Source organism: Pelodiscus sinensis, chromosome 7 (assembly GCF_052426305.1).
Source record: "Pelodiscus sinensis isolate ZL-2025 chromosome 7, ASM5242630v1, whole genome shotgun sequence".
Taxonomy (NCBI): domain Eukaryota; kingdom Metazoa; phylum Chordata; order Testudines; family Trionychidae; genus Pelodiscus; species Pelodiscus sinensis.
The window spans coordinates 77155457-77176394 of NC_143058.1; the positions used below are offsets into that span (position 1 = coordinate 77155457).

General features: G+C 43.0%; 1 protein-coding gene across 4 annotated transcripts in view; it reads left to right on the top strand.

Moving 5' to 3' along the window:
* Positions 1-20938, top strand: part of ADAM23 (ADAM metallopeptidase domain 23) — a 179360-nt gene that overhangs the window by 138488 nt on the left and 19934 nt on the right. For all 4 annotated transcript variants that reach the window (XM_075934339.2, XM_075934341.2, XM_075934344.2 and 1 more), the window contains exons 22-24: positions 3362-3481; positions 4793-4961; positions 11146-11257. In XM_075934339.2, the coding sequence (XP_075790454.1) occupies positions 3362-3481; positions 4793-4961; positions 11146-11257 (401 nt within the window). The remainder of the gene's footprint in view (positions 1-3361; positions 3482-4792; positions 4962-11145; positions 11258-20938) is intronic.

Below are 20938 nucleotides of genomic sequence, written 5' to 3' on the forward strand. Positions count from 1 at the left end.
CCATCATGGTCTCACCAAACCTGGTACCAATACCTTCACAGGCTAGCGGTCCAGCCTCCCCACCCACTACCATACCGGATAGACCTACTATCTCAGGACGACGGCAGGATACTGCATCCACAACTCAATACCCTGCATCTTCACGCATGGCTTCTCTCTGGTTCTCGGAGGTAGAAGAGCGCTGCTCCCAGCGAGTAAAAGACGTCCTCCTCCATAGCAGGAGACAGTCTACTCGGAAAACTTACCAACAGAAATGGACACGTTTCTGTCACTGGTGTCAGCGAGCCAAAGTTGAGCCCCATGCCTCACCACTAAATACCATGCTAGACTACATTCTGGACCTTAAAGCATCAGGACTGTCAATCTCCTCTCTAAGAGTACACCTCTCTGCAATAGCAGCATTTCATACCTCAGTAGACGGCGTCTCCATTTTTAACCATCCTATTACGAAGAGATTTCTCAAGGGACTCCAGAATGTGTACCCACCACATAAGGCCCCACCCCCTTTGTGAGACCTAAATCTTGTTTTGAACTGCCTCACCAGACCTCCCTTTGAGTCACTGGCAACAGTACCACTTCCCTTCCTTTTTATGAAAGTCTGTTTCCTCTTAGCCATCACCTCCATCAGGAGGGTGAGCGAACTCGGAGCATTAATGTCAGAACCTCCTTACACAGTTTTCACAAAGGATAGGGTCATACTGAGACCCCACCCCACGTTTTTGCCAAAGGTCTGTACAGAATTCCATCTCAACGAACCGATCATATTACCTACCTTTTTCCCAAAACCACATTCTTCGCAGACAGACGCCAGCCTGCACACTCTGGACATCCGGAGGGCCCTGGCCTTCTTCCTAGAAAGAACAAAACCATTTCGTAAATCTGAAAGACTTTTTATCTCCATTGCTGAACGATCCAAAGGGACACCAATATCATCGCAACGAATCTCAAAGTGGATATCGACGTGTATAATCAAATGCCACTCTCTGGGCAATAGACCGCTACAACGCCCACCACGAGTGCATTCTGCTCGAGCCATGGCTGCTTCTGCAGCCTTTCTGGGCAATGTCCCCTTAAGAGACATTTACCGGGCAGCAACATGGTCTTCAGACCATACTTTTGCTAAACACTACGCTATCCTTCCACAACTCAAGAGTGATTCAGCAGTTGCCACAGCAGTACTCTCTACCACTGCTAAACAATGACTCCGGCTCCCTCCAGCCTTACATTGAATACTGCTTTGTAGTCACCTACCGTGGAGCACCCACGGGGACACTACTCGAAGAAGAAAAGGGAGTTACTCACCTCGTGCAGTAACGAGTGTTCTTCGAGATGTGTGTCCCCGTGGATGCTCCACGACCCTCCCTACCTCCTCTCTGCTCGGAGTCAAAATTCTCAGGCGGAGACGAGGAACTGAAAGGGAGGGGGTTGAGTCACACTCCTCAGGAGGCGGGAAGGGCTCGACACGCCTCCTGGGCATGTGTGGCTCAACAGGGGAAACTGCTATACAAAGCTCAGGGCAACCCTTCACCTACAGTGCAACCCTTCACCTACCCTTCAGTGGAGCACCCACGGGGACACACATCTCGAAGAACACTCGTTACCGCATGAGGTAAGTAACTCCCTTGTATCATAGCACATAGTCACATATCTGTAATATACATGCACACAAAGTCAAGCAGAGATGTTAGTAGCCAGGGGCAGATGACCGTTTTGCGGGGCCCCCCCTTTGCCACGGTGCATGCGTGGGGTTTTTTGAAGCGCGGGGCCCGGGGCGGCCGCCCTGCTCGCCCTGCCCCATATCCGCCCCTGTTAGTAGCCAAAGATATGCATACTGGCTCTGCCTCTAGGCATGGCCAAGAAATCTGAGCTAGATCCTGCGATCTCAGGGTAATTCCACCATGGGTAGGGGAGGTGACAACTTGGTAATAGTCTGCTCTCACTGAGTTCCATCATGCTGGATTTCCTTGCATATGATACGACTACATATTTGGAAAACACTCGTAGTCATGGATAACAGTGAGCACTGATCTGTGGAAGACAAAGTCTCATCCTACCAATGTGCATCCAAAGATGTCCCGTAGCTGGTGCCATATGAGATAAGTATCCACAGTGCTCATGGGATGGAGGCAGTTAATTTAGTACTGAACATTTCCTCTGGCTCTGCTAATCCTGCCAATGTAAGCTCCTCTTCTTTAGCTCTCCCTGTTGTTTTGGGCATGTGTTGAATTTCCAAAAAGGAAGCTAGTTGAGAAAGCATATAACTAGGTTAGAAGACTTATTTGATTTAGTGAATTTTTCCACTTCAGGAATCATTCTGGTGTAGACTTAGATGTTTATTAATTTATTTACTATTTGTAATTGAACTGATTAAGTGAACACATTTCAACCTATGCATGGTCTGAACTTGTTCACTACAACTATTTGCTATGTGTCACTTGACATGTATTGCTCCCTGACTGGGTGACTGAAACTTTGAAAGTAGGTTCATGAATGGCGAATACTCTTGTTAATGTGTGAAAAACAGCCATCCCCCCCCAAATACTCAAATTTTAAAAAAATTCTAAAACCATTTCCCTGGCTGTTTGAAAATAGCTAATAAAAAGGAGCACAAATGTGGTCAGACTGAACAACCATTTGGAATGCACACAGATGTTTACACTGTTTTTGTAGTATTCATCCAGTTGTGTGCTACTTTGATGCAAAATGCGGGCAGTCCATTCAAGGGAAGCCAGCTTGAAGCTTAGTAGGCTATTGTTATTTATTTGTTATAAAGCAGCAGAGATAAACCAATCTTTTTCCCCCAAGAATTCAGTTGTGCACCCTGAACATTATCGATTCTTATAATATTTATGATTGTTTTGTGATGACCCAGGGAATAAAATAAGCAAACTGCTAACCAAAAAAAGCACAATGTAATGTAGTATGGCATAGCAAAACTATTTATGATTTGTCTACTTGTATGCACCTTTTAATATGATATTCAAGTACTATTGTGGAAATAGATGTTTTGTTCAGATGAATATGTGGAAATGATGCTATACATAATTAATCAAGTGGTAGACTTTTTGTTTCTGCTTTTGCAATTAACACCGTATGTTGGTTATGACTAACTTCTACCATCTTTATTCATGTCAAGTAGTACCTTACTTGGAGTAGTACCACCAATGATAGTGATACCTCTCCCTGAGTACATTAATACTTTGTGATCAGCAGTGGCAGAAACTGACCTGAAGTTATTTATTGCAGTAATATTGGTTTCATGCATTGATTGCTTTTGACACAGAATTTTGTATCTTCGTCATAACAAGAGTATTTATTTGATAACTTTGTCTTTGTTCCTTTCTTTATTTTTCTTTTGCAGTGATGTGTTCTGTGGCTTTTTACTCTGCGCTAATCTTACTAGAGTTCCACGAATTGGTCATCTTCAGGGAGAAATTACCCCAACCTCTTTTTACCACCAGGGACGTGTGGTGGACTGTAGGTAAAAAACTATAGAGCATACACAAATAGTTTTTCTATCCATAACCAAACTGGATGGATTAAAAGCTGGCCAACTCATAAGTCTGAAAATGTAATTGTTAATGAAGCATCATCAAATGGGCATGTTTCTCATGGAATTCCGCAGAGTTTGGTTCTTCTCGCTAGTAGAGAAAGGTATAACATGATCTAGTGTCTGGAAACTGAAACTAGATAAATTCAAACTGCAAATAAGGTGTCAAATTTTGACAATGAGGGCAAACCAATTCACCAAGGGCCATGGTCAGTCCTCTATCACGGACAATTTTTAAATCAGTATTGGAAGCTTTTCTAAAGAATATGCTCAAGGAATAACTTTGGAGAAGTTTATGGCTGAGGACTGGTCTACAGTGAAAAGTTACATCAGCATAGCTCTGTCTTTCAGGGGTGTAAAGAATCCACAATCTTGAGAGATGTAATTAAGCTGACAGTGCATTTGAGATTAGAGTTTAAGATGGGGTGGGCAATAATGTTTTGCTGTGGGCCACTTCGGAAATGTTTGAAGTGGCTCCGGGCCACTCAGGAAGGGGCGGGACATCAAGCGGAAGGGGCGGTACCAAGATGCTTCCAGGTTCCCCACCCCCAGACAATGATTGGTCTGGGGGTGAGGGAGTGCCATTGCCCCCCCCCTCCCCACGTTCCCTCTAGTTGCCCATGCCCCTGGCATGGGAGGGCCTGGGGGCAGGGGAGTGCACAAAGCCTCCTCTGCTCTCCCCCTGCCCTACGAGCAGTGCGTGGTGCTTCAAAGCGCCGTGTGCTCCTGGCAGGAGGCTTTGAACGCTCCCCCACTCCCAGGCCCTAATTGTCCTGGGGGCAGGGAAGCAACAGGGCCTCCACGGCTGGATCCACCCACTTGGTGGGCCAGATTCTGCCTACAGAGGCCCTTTTGCCCATCCCTGGTTGAAGGCATAAAACATTTCTCATAAAATGCACATAAATATACACATGAACTAGTAGAGTTTTCTGGAAATATCCCTGTAGGATATTAAAAAGATACTGTCATTATAGAAATGGAAACGAAGAACAAATTAAGATTGCATGTCAATACCTAGAATTTTTCTCCATATTACAGCTACTTCATGTCAGTGCTAATGTGAGAGGTTTGCAATTAATAGAAAAGTTTCAGTGTGAATTTGTGCATGCCATTACCTTCCCTATAGTGTTCTGAGGAATGAATGAATTAAAGAGCTTTTAACATCCTTACCACTATTGTGTTTTAATATTTTAAAAGGCTCTAGCCATGGTATTAATAGTATTTTAAAACTTCTTCTCCTAGTGGTGCTCATGTGCTTTTAGACGATGATACAGATTTAGGGTACGTGGAAGATGGAGCGCCATGTGGCCCTCACATGATGTGTCTAGACAGGAAGTGCCTACCCATACAATCCTTGAACATAAGCAACTGCCCTATTGGTTCTAATGGAAAAGTCTGTTCAGATCATGGGGTAAGTCCACATCTGTGTTCCAGCAGTTAAGCCCTATTCCCACTTCCAATATCAACAGGGCCTAGTGTAGAGTGTTCTGTACTATACCTATGATCTTCATAAGCCCTCCTGAGTTCCTGAACACACACGTGCTGGATTTTCTGACAAATTTCAATTCTGTGAGCATGTGAGAGGCACTGATAACATTTGAAAAAACAAGATTTCTAAACTGTGTAACAATTCACTTAGTTCTTCGAGTGATTGCTCACGTGCATCCGGTAGGTGTTTATGTGCACTGCATGCATGATCGCTGGAGAATTTTTCCCTTAGCAGTACCATTTGGGCTGGCTGTGGAGCCTGCTCACATGGCACCGTTCTCCCGTGAGACATCTGGCCACCCCCGACAGATGCCATTCTCCAGGGGACCGTAAGTATGCACCACCAAGGCTCCCCCACACAGTGTACGTGGTACTGGCTCGAAAACCCTATGGTGGGGAGGTTCCTAAAGGATCTGGACAGGTTGTAGCCTCAGGTCAAGGACCCAGTTTCTACATGGAACCTGAACCTGGTCCTCTCTAGGTTTATGGGTCTGCTGTTTGAGCCCCTAGACACCTTCCCTTTGTTGTCTCTCTCCAGATAGGTGGCCTTCCTGGGGCCATATTCTTGCCCAGGAGGGTCTCTGAGCTCCAGGCTCTCACTTCAGAACTACTTTACACCCTCTTTTTCAAAGACAAACTACAATAACGCCCTCACTTGGTGTTTCTGCCTGTGGTGGTTTCCCAATTGAATATGAAACAGGACGTATTTCTGCTGGTATTCTTTCCTAAGCCCCTGTCAACAATAGATGTTGTTAGGTGGATGTTAGATGTGCCCTAGCAGTTTACATTGACCACATGAAACCATTTATTAAATCAACACAACTCTTTTTTGCAATATTGGAGAGCATAAAAGGCCTCCCCATATCAGCCCAGCATCTTTCATCATGGATCACATCCTGTATTAAGGTCTGTTATGACCTAGCGAAGATCCCAGCACCAGTAATAACAGCTCATTGCATGAGGTTATAGGCTTCTTCAATGGTATCTCTCACTCAAGTCCCTGTCCAAGACATCTATGTGGTTGTCCAGCCACATCTTCACATTTCAGTGTACCATCACCTAGCAGGCACAAGACAATGCAGCTTTCAGCAGGGTGGTCCTGAAATCAGGAGCCAGTTTATCTCTGACACCTCCTCCAGGGAAACTGCTGGTGAGTCACCTATTGGAATAGACATGAGCAATCACTCGAAGAAAAAACTGTTCTGTACCTTTCGAAACTGTTCTTTTAAATGTGTAGCTCATGCCCTTTCCAAATCCTACCCACCTACCCTCTGTTGGAATAAAGGAGCCAAAGGGAATTGACAATGCCTTGAAGTTCCCACACTGGGGAGGGGAGCGGGGGGTGGGGGGAAGAGGTAGGCTCCACAGCCAACCTGACAGGTACCACTAAGGGAAAAATTCTCCTATGATCGTGCAAGCAGTGTGAACACACACCTATTGGAACAGACATGAGCAACACATTTAAAAGAACAAGAGTTATGAAAGACAGGTAACCATTTTTTTCCATGTTAACATTTAAAGTAAGCTCTTCGAAAGCACTTTTCACTGGCCTGTGGTCCTATTTAAGTCAATGGTGAACTCCAGTACAGTAAAAACTTCTCTAAAGTTTCACCTCACATTTCAAACCTCTGAAAAATTGATTTGCCACAGAATCTAGTTTTAATGCTCTAGAAATTCAGGGTTCTTGCCGTAAAATTTATAACCAGTGTGGCATAGCCAGTGTTCTGGGATACTTGAAGAGACTGTGAAAGCCCTACTTTACCATCAGCTAGGTTTTTAGGATTGTGTTACTAGAAATAACTTGAGTCATATTGGAGCAGATTGCAAAGCAGCAGCAAGAGGAAATATAGTGGTTTAGTGTTCCAGCAAGTTAACTGGAGAAAAGTAGACCAAATTGAGCAAGATCATCCTTCAGGAAGTCACATTTCACTTTGAGTGTGCAGGGAAACAAATGCAGGGGGTTGTGTCTTCATCTGACGCCTGATTAACTTCTTTTGGTAAGGTGTCTATCTCATTGAAAGTGGATTAAGAACCATTAGTGCAAATAACTTTACCTATCTCTTTCAGGGATTGCACCTGTGTAATGACAGGGATAGCTTGCCACTGCAGACAGTAGCCAAGGAACGTCTCCTGGTAGACAATACCTGAAAATGGCACATCCTTACTTGGTGTGCATTCATTCATACAGGCTGACTTTGTGAATTGAATACTAAATTACTGGCCTTCTCCTTGAGTAAAGCTTGTTTCTTTATTCTCCACAAATTCTTTTTTACATGCAGTATACTTCCTCTTAACAAACCCATAATCCCCCATTCCAGTTTATTAAGATTAATTTGATAGCATTTAATAGGGGACCTCTTAATGACTCTAGACTCTCACATAAATAATCCCAGGTTTGTTTCATAGGTGAGCCTTCTCATTCTATTTATTGTCTCTATTGCACTGTGCTGGTCAGAAAGCGTCTAATTCTCATAGCTTAATATCACATTTTCCTAGGACAATTAATAATATATACTTTTAAGAAAAAACATTGGGCTAGTTAATCCTCTTAGCCCTCCTCATGTTACATTGTACTCCAGAATGAAATATGAATGTTGACCCTCTACATATGCAGATTGTCTTATTCTGCCTAATTAAAGATGTCGTTATTGTTTAAACCAGGGTTTCCCAGGATTCTTTCCTGGAGTCTGATCTGTGCTGCATCAATAGGAACTGTGACCCATTAAAACTTCTTGAGGAAAATCATTAATTTTAATTACTTACATTAACTGTAAATGCAGTGTACATATTCTCTTTTCATTTTAATGTAAACAGTTGTACTGATAGAAATTCCTAGCAATATGCAGTCAAAAATGCTTCAAAAATCTTTTAAACCCACCAGTTTTTGTAAACAATTTAAAAAATGTTGAGTGAAATGTGGCATTCAAACAAGGGAAACAATGTATAAGTTTACACAGTATAAAACTGAATAAGCAACACAATAATGTTAACAAGGTTGTTTTAAAATCAAAATAGTTGTCTTTAAATACTGGCTTTTCAATTTATTTAGTGTATAATCTAAATTCTGTGCTGTGTGAGAAAAGACCCAACTCTACTCATTAGAAAATAATAATAAAAATATAACAGCTCTATTATCACGCTCATCCAATCAAGTAAAGTATAATCCAAACTTAAAGAATTTGTCATCCTCTCTTCTCATCACTTTCTTTTGTTTTTTTGGGTGGCTCATTTTGTGTTGGTGAAGATGGTCTGTGATTCTCATCCCACCAGTGCACTTTCTCATTTTCAAAAGCAAAGTAGATCCATGTCAGATTAAAATACCGCTTGCCATTTTTTTACACTTGTCAATAGTAGACTGTACATTGCTAGACAGGGGAGTGGACAGCCTCTGTGGGCCCCTGGACAAGATGAGGGGTGAGGAGTGGCTCTGAGCTCACGGAAGGTGCAGGGTAGAAGCAGCCAGACCTCAGCATTGCCCAGACTGCAGCACACACCCCTCCCCACTCCCGAACTCTCAGAGCCACCCAGAGTATGCATTTCAGTGCTCCAATAGCAATTTAACGGGCCTGGGACTCCGGCCACTACCGCAGTAGTGGCACCCAGTGAAACGGACCAGCAGCGGACTTGGGGAAGCCGGGGGCAGAGCAGCTGGGGTGCTGCCGGGTTGGTCCCGCAGCGCCGCCCTCTCCCACGCTGCGCAGTTCCCCGTCGACCCTTCCCCAGACTCCTCATAGCCCCCCTTCCAGTACTCCGGCATATCTGATAATCCGGCACCCCCTAGGTCCTAACGGTGACAGATTATCTGAAGTTTACTGTATACAGCTTAAAACATTATTTATGTTGCTTTTACTTAGAGTTACTTGAAATTAAAGATTTACTAAGAGATTGACTGGAGTACGCAGTCTTACCAGGGGACTACCTGGACCTGTCAAAGTAGAGTGGCCCACATTTTAGGAACTCCTCGTTTAAATTATACATAGTTTTGACATTATTTCCATCGTAGCACATATGATTAAATTAACAAGTGTCTTAATAAATGATCGAACACTTCATTTTTCAGGCCAGTTGTGCTTCCCCTCCCCACTTTTTGGCAGGGAGAGCAGGACCAACAAGAGATAAGATAGACTGCTATAATTTCTACAGATATGTACCAAAGAGGACTGGACTATAGATATATATATATGCTTTTCTTATTACGGAATATTCAGATGGGAAGAGAATTCTTAAAGGGAGACAGACTGAAAGAAGGAAGGAGAATTGGATGCATAGTGAAGGGGGCAGGGAGAGAAAGAGAGAGAGGGAGGAGCAATAGGGGAGTTAAGAAAGGGCTCCAGGAATTCTCTTGAAAACTTTGAAGATTTTTCCACGTTTCTATTGTGCCTTTGCTAATTCAAATGTTCAGTTCAACAGACCTTTCTTACAAGTAAGATTAAAGTTATCTTTATCCTTCTTGATAAGCTTCTTTAGCGAACCCTAGAGGATGCGGAATGAGATAAAGGTATAAACAGAAATTACACGGATTATTTACTTTTGATGGAGAGCTTTGTACTGTCTGACAGCTTGGTTAAACATTATCTATAGACTATGTAGTCTATAGTTTTTATACATTATGTACCAGTTGATTTGGTACCTCTGTTCATGACTAACTGCCCTGCTAATTTTTTTAATAAAAATTTCATTCTTTCTATCTTTTCACTTCTCCAGCCCACCTTCCTTCTGTCACTTTCCTCAGTAATTTACTCCATCTCTAATTTTAATTTTTACCATCATCAGTTTAAAACCATCATCCTCTATTTCTTATAATGATACATTTTATTGATTTGTTCGGAGTTCATAATTATTAAAAGTATAATGTAATTTTTGGTGGGGTTAAGCCCAAATTTTCCAAGACAGTTTTAAAGTGAATTCCTGGCCTATTCTCTAGAGGATAAGCAGATTCCTTCAGTTTGAAAGAATGAGGAAGAATGGGACAATCAGCAGTGGCTACAAAACTTTTGCATGTGTAAGGCCATGCAACGGTGTGGGAAACCCAGCCGGGGGGGGGAGCCTCTTAGGTCCCATCTGGGTGCCTCACCCTATAATCATTCCCCCCTCCCCATATAGAGCCACTATCAGTGGAGCAGTAAGGTTCAGCGTGCAAGTCTATAAGGTCCTCAGTTCATGGGGCAGTAAGGCCCAGCAGCCAAGTTTATAATGCTGTCAAGGCACTCACCCCTTTTGAGGGTCAGTGGGATGGGGAGGTAGGGGAACCCAGGCCCTCCCTCTCCACTGGGCCCCAGCCCTGGGCTCTGTCAGTGGTGGGCATGTTCCACCACTAGCTCAGCAGGGAATCCACCCGAAATACGCCGAGTTCTCCGGGTGCCCTCCAGCTCCCCGCACTGGGCTGTTTCCCACCCTGTCCGAAGGCCAGCATCTTCCTCCAGGCTAGTTTCTCCCTCTGGCATCCACCTGCTGCAGGATAAACCTAGTCAATAAACTGAGAAACCTTCCCTTTAAACATCCAAAAGCCCATTCTAACACCATTCTCCTCCTCCTCCTCTTCCTCGTCCACACTGTCCTCCCTGCTGTTACCCAAGGCTGGTGCCTGAAGACTCTTGGGAGGACTCTGTGGATTGAGTTGGGACACTGATCACGTTCCTCCCCTATAATCCCATGCTGCAGCTACTCATAGAAGCAGCATGTTTGTAGTACCAGCCCTGACCATCCATTTGTCTCCATTGTCTTCTGGTAGGCCTGCCTGAGGTCCTTTGTTTCTTTGGCTTCTTCATAGTTCTACCTGAACAGATTATTCAACCCACACAGCAATGAGGTTCAGGGTCTCCTGCATGCTCCATGCTGGAGCTCATTTTTGACCCTGAGCATTCATGGTCAGGTGTGCTGCCTGCTCTGAGGTTTGCATGCACACTGGCCAAACAGGAAGTGAAATTCAGATTTCCCCAGGCCTTTTTCTGTGCACTTGCTGAGCAGCAGAGTTCGAAGTACATTTGTTATAATATGTATTCAGTAAATTTTATTCTGTGAATCTTAAAACTTATTTCTATCATATACTGAATAACCTTAATCAAAAGTATTTCACAACCAGCTATTTTCATGTTCTTCTTTTCTAGGTCTGTAGTAATGAAGCCACTTGCATTTGTAACTTCTCCTGGGCAGGGACAGACTGCAGTATTGATGACCCTATCAGGGAATCTCCCAACAAGAAGGATGAAGGACCTAAGGGTTTGTGTGATTTCATTTTCAATATTTAGTAAATGTTTAGATTATTCTTCTGTATTAGCACCAGTAGAATTAATATGTGGGAACGGAGAGACATAACCCTATCATTCATAATCAAATCCTTGAGCATATTAAAACCATGCCTTCTATGGCCATATTAAAACTGTGCCCGTAGAAGGTAGATGCATATTAGTTTGAAGATTGTGTGTATACTTTGACTATTATAATCCATATTCCATTCCTAGAAAGATATGAAAACAGACATTTCTATTCATCTCAATTTTTCCCCTTTATTCTGTTCATTAATAGCCAGCTTCATAATTTAAAGCTTATGTTTACAAGACTTCTACATTTATTTCCATATGGTGAGTTTGTTCATCCTTTAGTAGAGATTTTCTAGTTGCTGATGTTCCTTGATTGTTCCAAACCATTCCTGAAAGCTAGAACACAATGAATGGAAAAATGAAGTCTCCCTTGTAGAAAAGTTTCTTTTATAGTTATCGTGAGTGTAAAGGGTTTCAACTCATCGTGGACCCGAAAAGGTCTTAGAAAGTTTGGCTTCCTAAGCATCATATTCCAGGGGGAAGTGGGAACAAAATATGTGAGGAACTGTTATTTTTTTATTCTGTTATTAGTGTCTTCTATTTTTTGCATGTTGAATATATGCCTAAAAAGCTGTATAAGAAATATAAAAACCTAGCAGAACTGTGAGGGAAATACTCTTCAAAAATACTTTTCACATAGAAAGTTATGCACTTGAAATTGTGGCTCCCCATTAGGGATGTGAACAGGTAACTGGTTACCTGGTAAGCATCACTCTCACTAGTTGTGAGAGGCATGCACGGAATGCACATACTTCCCCCTCTCTCCCTTAGCGTCTGGGGAATGGAATGAAAAGCAAGCAGCATCCCAGAGCGTACGGCTATTGCCCCCCTACCCTCCCAAAATGGCGCCCTTACCTTCCATGCTCTTACATCAGCTGCGGGAGCTATGTGTGGCTGAGTCTAAATGCAGCAACCCAGAGGAGGGAGGAGTACTCTGCAGTCTGCCTGTCTTGCAAACAGCCAGCTCCCATTGGACAAAAACCAGCCAATGGGAGCTGTCAGTTGTGCCAGATATGGCAGCAGTGTACAAAGTCTCTCCACCTCCCGATACCTGACAGGCTCACAGTGTTCGGAGAGCTGCTCTAAGCAGCATTCGAGGGCAGGGCAGGCATGGAGTCTGGCTGGCCAGATCCAGTGGCTTGGCAGGCTGAATGCAGCCTGCAGGCCATATTTTGCCTGCCCCTGTCCTAGATCCTCCCTGACTTTCTGAAGAGCCACCTGCAAGGACTTAGAAAAGAGACTCTTCCTTTCTGCGCAAAAGGCTGAAATGCAGCTTCTGTTGAGGCATTTAATATTTCTGTAATACTTGTCCTGCAGATGCATTAGATAAGAAATAATAAAAAGAAACCCCTTGTTTAATTTATAAACAAATCTATTGAAGACAAATAGAGAAAGTCATCTTGCCACCTAGTTCAACTTCCTATTTTTCAAACTTTTTTTACTTTCAAAATGGAAAAGCCATTCTAGAAATAAACATATAAATTCTGAGATGTTTTGGGAAAAAGTCTTTGTGAATAAATATTGCCAGTTCTCTTAGTAACATTGAACTAGCAGAAATGGACAAATGAATTACTATAATACAATATAGTGGCTATGTTGAAAAAAATGAACTTTATATGTATAGTTTTCTTTTTAGTTTAATTTGATACAAGAGTGAAACATAAGGTGAATTGATAGTTTTTAAAAACATGTGGCAATATTATTTTATTGAAGTTGAATCCCTAAGAGACTTATGACAGGGAATTGGACATTGGTTACTTTCTTCAGTTTATTTTGGTCTGTTAATAGAGAAATCCAATTGGGAAAATGTATAAGGAAGCGTAAGGAAATAAATAGCTTTCTGCAATGATATACAACTCTAATGTACTCGAGTACTTCCTATTAAGATTTGCTTTTTATTACTAAAATTACATAACTCACATGTCAGCATACAAACAACAGACATGAACTACAATGTTTTCTATATTTCTTTAGCACAAAATGTAAGTTCCATAACATTGCTGAAGAAGGAAACTCAATTTTCTCAAGATTCAGATAACACAGATTCAATTGTGTGAACATCACAACTAGATTAACTCCAGTGTCACAAATGTCACCTAGTATGACCACAGGTTTAAAAAACATGCAAGGATTATTGCACTGAGACTCACAAAATCAATGCAGAGGAAAATACATGAAATAAGAACCTTTATAAATCTGATGATAGATACCTCAGTGGAATTCATCTCAAACCTTCCATTTTTTACTGTTTTGGTTACAAATAACTACACTGCAATGTATCAGTGTTCTAAGAGGCTAACTTTCTCTTAGAGTGGGATGTAGTGATCTCTCTTGCCCTTCAATGTAACTTACTTCCAAAACATACAGAAGTCTGGAAAAACAATTCCCAAGTATCATATTAATTTGTCTACAATATAAGAAGTCCCTTGGTTCAATTAATTTAGCATTAATCCCAGGAGTCAGAGGTACTGCTTCCTCCAGATTCTGACATCTAACAATTCAGATACCTGGAGGCTGGGTGGAGGAAAGATTTCTGATGTTAACTCTGATACTAATACAAGAATTACAAAAACAAAGTCCAAAAATCTTCTACAGCTTCAATATCTTAAAAAAATGTTAGCAGCACCTTCCCACCTACCCCGACTTCAGAGTCGGCCCAACCTACGGGCTGACCAGGCTACCGCCCGGGGCGCCCCATTATAGAGGGCGCCGTGCAGGGCTGCCGGGCTGGACCGCCGGGCCAGGCCGGGGCGGCACCACACAGGCTCTGCGCACCTGGGGGCGGGGCCACGTATACGCCACGTGCCCGGAACGGGCCTGCGCATGCACTGGGCGCCCGGGGGCAGGGGACGCTGTGCTCCTGGGTGGCCAGGCCGCGCATGCGTCGCACTCCCGGGGGCGGCGCCGCACTCCTGGGGCCCGGGGCGCATGAATGGCTTGGGCTGGCCCTACCTGACTTACACCACGCACAAGGTGATTGACTGCTTTCATAGAGCTTACACTAAAGCACTGGGCACCATCCAGTAGATCGGGATCTACCAGTAGATCCTGGAGCCTCTGAGAGGTGGTCCTGACTGGTGTGGCCCGGAACATACCAATTGCTGGCACTTCAGTTGCCCCTCCACCTATTGTCAGGTTGCTTCTGCCCTCTGCCTTGAAGCTGCCCCCCTGCTTGCTGTGCTGGGCGTAGGAGGGAGAAGGGGGGTGCTGATGTCAGCGTGTCCCTCCTCTCCGCACTCCTGCACCCCATCTCCACACAGAGAGAAGGGGATGGAGGGAGCTTGGCAGTGCAAATCTCTGTCACTCTCACACACACACTGTCCTTCCCTCTCATCTCTCAGCCCAGCATGTACACGGGGGCTGTTACCACTTTTACTGCTCCCAAAGTGGGTTCGTTTTAGTGTTTGACCAGTCTGTGCATTTCATAACCTTCATATTTCTCACACTTCAATTTAATTCTTTGAGTAGTGAGATCTAAAATGCCTACCCTGTCATGTCTGGAGTAATTATCCCTGTGGTGATTGTGCTCCAGGAGGTGGCTGGCATGTTCCTGCAGCCCCTGAGAAAGGCAGAGCAGGGGGTCTCCAAATACTGTCTTGCCTGTGGACACCACTCCTGCAGCTCCCATTGATCAATAACAGAGAACTGTGGCCAGTAGAGGCTGTGGGGTCGGGGCTGTAGATGAGGGGCAGCACATGGAGCCATGGCTGTATGTGCCAGCTGCTTTCAGTAATAGTGCAGGAGTAAGCCTGCCTTAGCTCTGCTGCTTCATCCCTGGGTGAGCTGTCTGGCTGCTTTAAGGGTGGGCGTGGGGAGCTTAAGCTCCCAACCCTATGCTCCCCAGGCCAATGCTGTATCCTCAAGTCCACTCCAGAACCCTGCCCACCTCCCTACCTTCAGCAGGTCTCTTATCCTGCTTTTCAAGTGCAGGAGCCAACTCCGTCTCTGGGGCAGCCCCTTTTGGCTATCCTGCCACTCTTGAGGGGGCGGGGCAGGACTTGAAACCACCACCCTGCCCTCTCCAGTCAAGTGATGGATCCCATAGTCCACTCAATAGCCCAACCCACTACCCTATTTTCAGAGGGTCCTTTATTAGCTGTCTGGTCACTCCCTGGGTGGGTGGAACTCAAGCCCCCAACTCCTAGGCCACTCCAGAGCCCTGCCCACCTCCCTACCTTCAGGGGGTCTCTTGCCCTGCTTTTCAAATACAGAAGCTAGCTCTGTCCCTGGGGCAGCCTGTATTGGCTATCCTGCCCCTCCTAGAGTAGGCAGAACTTGAACCTGCCACCACCGTGCCCGCCACAAGCTAATGCTCTATGCCACTCCAGCACCCACCCCACCTCAGTGTAACCCCTTTGCTACTAGCCCTGCCCCCAGAGCCACCCGGTGCCAGCTCCCCAACCCAGACACCCCAGTGTCAGCCTCCTGCCTCTTAAAGCCCCCACCCCTTAGAGCTCCCCAGTACTAGTCCCACCCCAAAGCCCCCCAGTGTAAGCCCAACACCCCCAGCACTAGCCCTGCTCCCTTGAACTCCCCGTGCCTGCCTGCCCCCCTCACCTAGCATTGTGCTGCCTCCCAGCCACCAGCTGAGTGCTGCTGCCTGGCTTGCGGCCGTTCTAAGGCTGCTGTGTCAAGATCTGTGGAGCCCTCCTAGGGTATGTCTAGACTACATCCCTTTGTCGGCAGAGGGATGCAGATTAGACAGGTCGACATTGCAAATGAGGCAGGGATTTAAATATCCTGTGCCTAATTTGCATAAAAATGGCCACCATGTTTTGCCAACTCAGCACTTTGTTGGCAAAAAGTGGCAGTCTAGAGGGGGATCTGTCGAGAAAGAAAGCCTTTTTCGACTGATCCTCTAAATCTCCTTGCAGGAGCCATAAGGGATCTGTCGAAAAAGTCTTTCTTTCTCGACAGATCCCCCTCTAGACTGCCACTTTTTGCCAACAAAGTGCTGAGTTGACATAACGTGTTGGCCATTTTTATGCAAATTAGGAGCAGGATATTTAAATCCCTGCCTTATTTGCAATGTCGACCTGCCTAATCTGCATCCCTCTGCCGACAGAGGGATGCAGTCTAGACATACCCCCACTGTGCAGCCAACTGCTCTTCTGTGTCTGGGAGGAGACCTCAGCTCTGGTTGGCTGAGAGGCAGGGCAGGACACATCTCTTCCAATAGCCACGGTGGGAGGGGAGGTGCTGGGTAGTTAGCCCCAGCCTCCAGAGCCACCATAGCCCAGTAACCAGTGGTTCTCAGCTTGGCACCAGTCCGCAGACTGGCGGTTAAGAACTGCTGGATTAGACTATGGCAAACCGGTTGTGTGAATCTTCCTGGTACTACCCTACCAATTTAATGATCCATGTGCATCCTACTGAGACATATTAGCAGCTTGTTAATGTAGTTTAAGCAAGCTAGAGCAATGCAGTATCACACTTCAGCTTGCCATGGTCTAATTCTTGAGGCAGATAAGCTCTTATGATGATATTCTTATGATGATGAAAGGAGTTAAATGCTTAATATCCCTTAAAATGAGAATATGCCTTTGGAAAGTACAGATTAATTAGAATTCTCATACTGGTTGATATTGACAAGGATTGAGCTGAAGGAAGAATTATAGTAACTCTGAAAAATGTTACAAAATTGAAGAATGTTAATTTTTTCTGATTTCAATTTCTCTGCCGTGTTCTCTAGTGCTGAAGCATCAGAACAGATCAATTTGGGTGAAGGTTACTAACACTTTTTTCAGAGATGTGAAAATTCATATAATTAGCAGTTTTTCACAGTATAAATCCCTGCATTTTTCTTATTATGATTGGTTGGTAGTATGTATAGCAAACATATTGCTTGCTATTTCTTTATTCTGTTGTGATGATTGAATGCTGTTCCTGTTGCACTTCTGTTTTTCTTTCTGTTTTTTTTCTCAGTTGCTTTTGCCACTTTCCTGTATTTTAAGGGTTTAAAACAGTCAGTGGTCATTTATTATTTTAAAGTTAATTCATATGATGATATGAGCTAGTCTAAACTCAGAAACCTATTGTATCCTGCAATGGCAGACCAAGAATAGAATATTGCAGGACAGTAGCAGTTTTTGGAGGTGAATGAAACTTATAGCTACTTACAGTAGTAGATTATGTTCTTGAAGTCAGCTTTTACATAAATGAGTATCTTCCTGTGCAGATTCATTTGCAGTATCTGACTTTGGCTTCATTTAACTGTGTATTGTACTTGTACCATAAGTTGAAGCATATGAAATAGACTACAGTTTAAGACTATCTAAAACATACTTTCTTTATGAGTAATAAAGTCTCACTTTCAAGTCTCTAATCATTAAAGCTAGAGAAATAGGTACACATTAGATTTACAGAGACTCATGCCTGTGTGAGTTCAGTGAGTCAGCAAAAGTCTATTACTATTGAATTTAATTGTTAGATTATGGGAAGTATACAGGAAATTTTTCTCCTCTCAGAGGAAAGTTCCTTGCTGTGTCTGAAAAATAAATCTCTGTGTAATAAGAAGAGAGCATCAGCAAGTAGAAAATACTTTAAATCCAAAATCATTGCCTAACAAGCACATATCATGAATGATTCTTCTTATAACTGCTATTATGTGTCCAAAGTATGTAACTTTAAAATCAATACTTCCCACATACAAAAAAATCTGTCCACTTTAGGAAGCATTACAGTGTAAGTAATATAAATACTTGTATTCATTAATAACCTATCTATTGGAAAAGAAATCCCTCAACAACAAAAAATCAAAATAAGCTTTTTATTTGGATTGGTTTACAATTTAGTTTTCACTTCAGTTAAAACAATGATTTTTGTTTTTTGACCTTTCCCCTTCTTTTTTCCCCATTGACTGCAATAGAATGAATGACATGTAGGAGCTTCGTCTGTCCTCTCCCCTCTACTTCTTGATTTTGCCCTACTTCTTTTTCCACTCTGTAATTTTATAAACATTTATAGAGTGGCTAAAGGACAAATAGAATACACTAACTTTGAAGACATTTTCAAATAAAAATTCAAAATAATTTTATTTTCCTTTTGCTACTCTGTAACTTTTCAGAACATCTCCAGTTTTGGAAAAGTTATAGGGTGGGTAAAGGGGGAAAAAAAGCAGTGATAATAGGGAAAACAACAAAAACTTGGGGTGAGGCACTCGCCTGAGACTTAGTTCAGTTTCCTTCTCTGACACCTGTCTCCTACATGTAGGTTTCCTACATGGTATTAGTCATGCTATTTAATCTCTCTGTGCCACAGGTTCCTTTCTGTAAAATGGTGATAACCCTTCCCTACTTTACAGATAAATATGTTTAAGATCATAAGGCAATCAGATACAGTAGTAAGGAGGGAGTCATTGATAGGTTAAAGAACCTTAGGAAAAGAGAGAAAAAACCCTATTAAACTGAAGTGACCAAGGACCTCCTGCAATAAAATCCTCAGGAGAGAAACAGGCCAGGAAACTTCTCAAAATTCACCTAACTAATTTTATCTTGAATGTTTCCATCAAGGAGATGAGTTTGTGGGTGGGCTCCACAAGAGGCAGGAGATATGACCAACACCTCAGATCCTATGTGCTGATGGCTTGTTTTTGTCATACACATACTCCTCTCTGGGGCGGGGTGCAGACACAAATGGGAGCTTTGGAACTGCCCAAATATCTGCCAGGCTCAGAGAAGAGTGTACCACGGAGTGAGGTGCATTGTTCCCTCCATCTCCACTCATAGGTCTCCAAAACTACACATTTGGGGTATGTCTAGACTACATACCTCTGTTGCCAGATGCATGTAAATTAGACTAACCGACATAGTCAATGAAGCCGGGATTTAAATATCCCCGGCTTCATTAAAATAAAAATGGCTACCGTGCTGTGCCAGCTCAGCTGATCATCGGCACAGCGCACGAGTCAAGACGCGGATCGGTCGACAAGGGAAGCCTTTGTCGACTGCTCCTGTAAACCTCATTTCACGAGGCATAAGGGAAAGGTCGACAAAGGCTTCCCTTGTCAACCAATACGCATTGTGAGTTGCACGCTGTGCCAATGATCAGCTGAGATGGTACAGTGCGGCAGCCATTTTTATTTTAATGAAGCTGGGGATATTTAAATCCCAGCCTCATTGACTGTGTCGGGTAGTCTAATTTATATGCCTCCGGCAACAGAGGCATGTAGTCTAGACATACCGTTGGAGTTGTGAGGATTGCACAAAATGAGAGTCCTCAAGGAGTAAGCCAGCTCCAGGCCAAGAAGGTCTAGTTATGACAGTATCATGTACTTTGATTTCTGTCATCTCTTTTGAAAGAAATACCAGCACCAAATAATTAAACCTCCTTTCACTGCCCCTAATTTTTCATTTACATGTTATGGTTAGTCTAAGAAATCAAGATTAAAACAAATTATACTAGATCCATTATACCTCAGTTGTGTACATTTGCTTTGGACTGAAATATGGCAAGTATATCCTTGGCCTTGGTTTCAATGCTTTTAATATGTAGCTATTCTGGAAAAAAATAACAGTAACAAGCATATTTTTTCTGTTTGAACAAATTAAAAAATACTGTAGCTTATTCTTTAGAAGAATTGATTTTGGTGAACAATTCAGAATCAAGAGGACTACTTATGGAGTAAGGTATTGCTCAGTGGGAGAAGGGGTAGAAGAATCAGGCGTATGTGTTTTTCAGCAGGAAAAAGTATAAGCCAAGATATTCTAATTTCTTTGAAGTAGTTAGGTGTTTATTTTGCCAAAAAACCTTAAATTCTTTATTTTACCCCCAAAAAGTGTAATTCCCTGTTATTTTGATCATTTGGATAAATGATATCCATTTAAGAATTCTTTTGAATGCCTTCATAGGTGTTCTCTATCTCTTCAATCTTTTTTTTCAGGGTGGGCAGGAATGTATGTGTGTGGAGGGGGAAAAGCATGAAATTCAAATCTAACTGTGCTCAGAATTAAACCTTTAGATTAAAGGACTCTATAAGCATGATTTTCCACTGCCTCGCCCTCTGTATAATCATGTATGCCTATAATAAATGGGTATAAAACACTACCATACTGATTTGGTAATATTTTACACCTCATTTTCAGTTACTTTGCATAGCATTTAAATGTCTACACAGAGGACAAGGCAATGGAGAATCTGGTCTATTGTATCTACAGCAGTGATTTCAATCTTGTTTTCATTTGTGGAACCCTACAAATTTTTGAATGGAAGAGATGACACCTTTGGAAATCTTAAGACATAAGTTTGCAGACCCCCGAGGTCTGCAGACCACAGGTTAAAAACCACTGTAAGTACTGAGATTAATATGCACTGAAAATAAATGTCATTCTGTTCAGAGGCATTTCCAATGTTTAAACATAATGGGCCAAACTAATCTCTCACATAAATTTGTGGAATTGTACAAGATATTAATTTGGCTCCCTGGGTTGACTATCAGTTATCCTACTCAATTTTTGTTTTTGTCTGGTGCCTGCTCAATTTCAGTTGGATGGCAAGCTGACTGACTTCCATGGAAGTATGAGCAGGCCAGTAGTACATAATTCAAAATAACCTGGTGTATCTCTCTGTCACACATACAGGG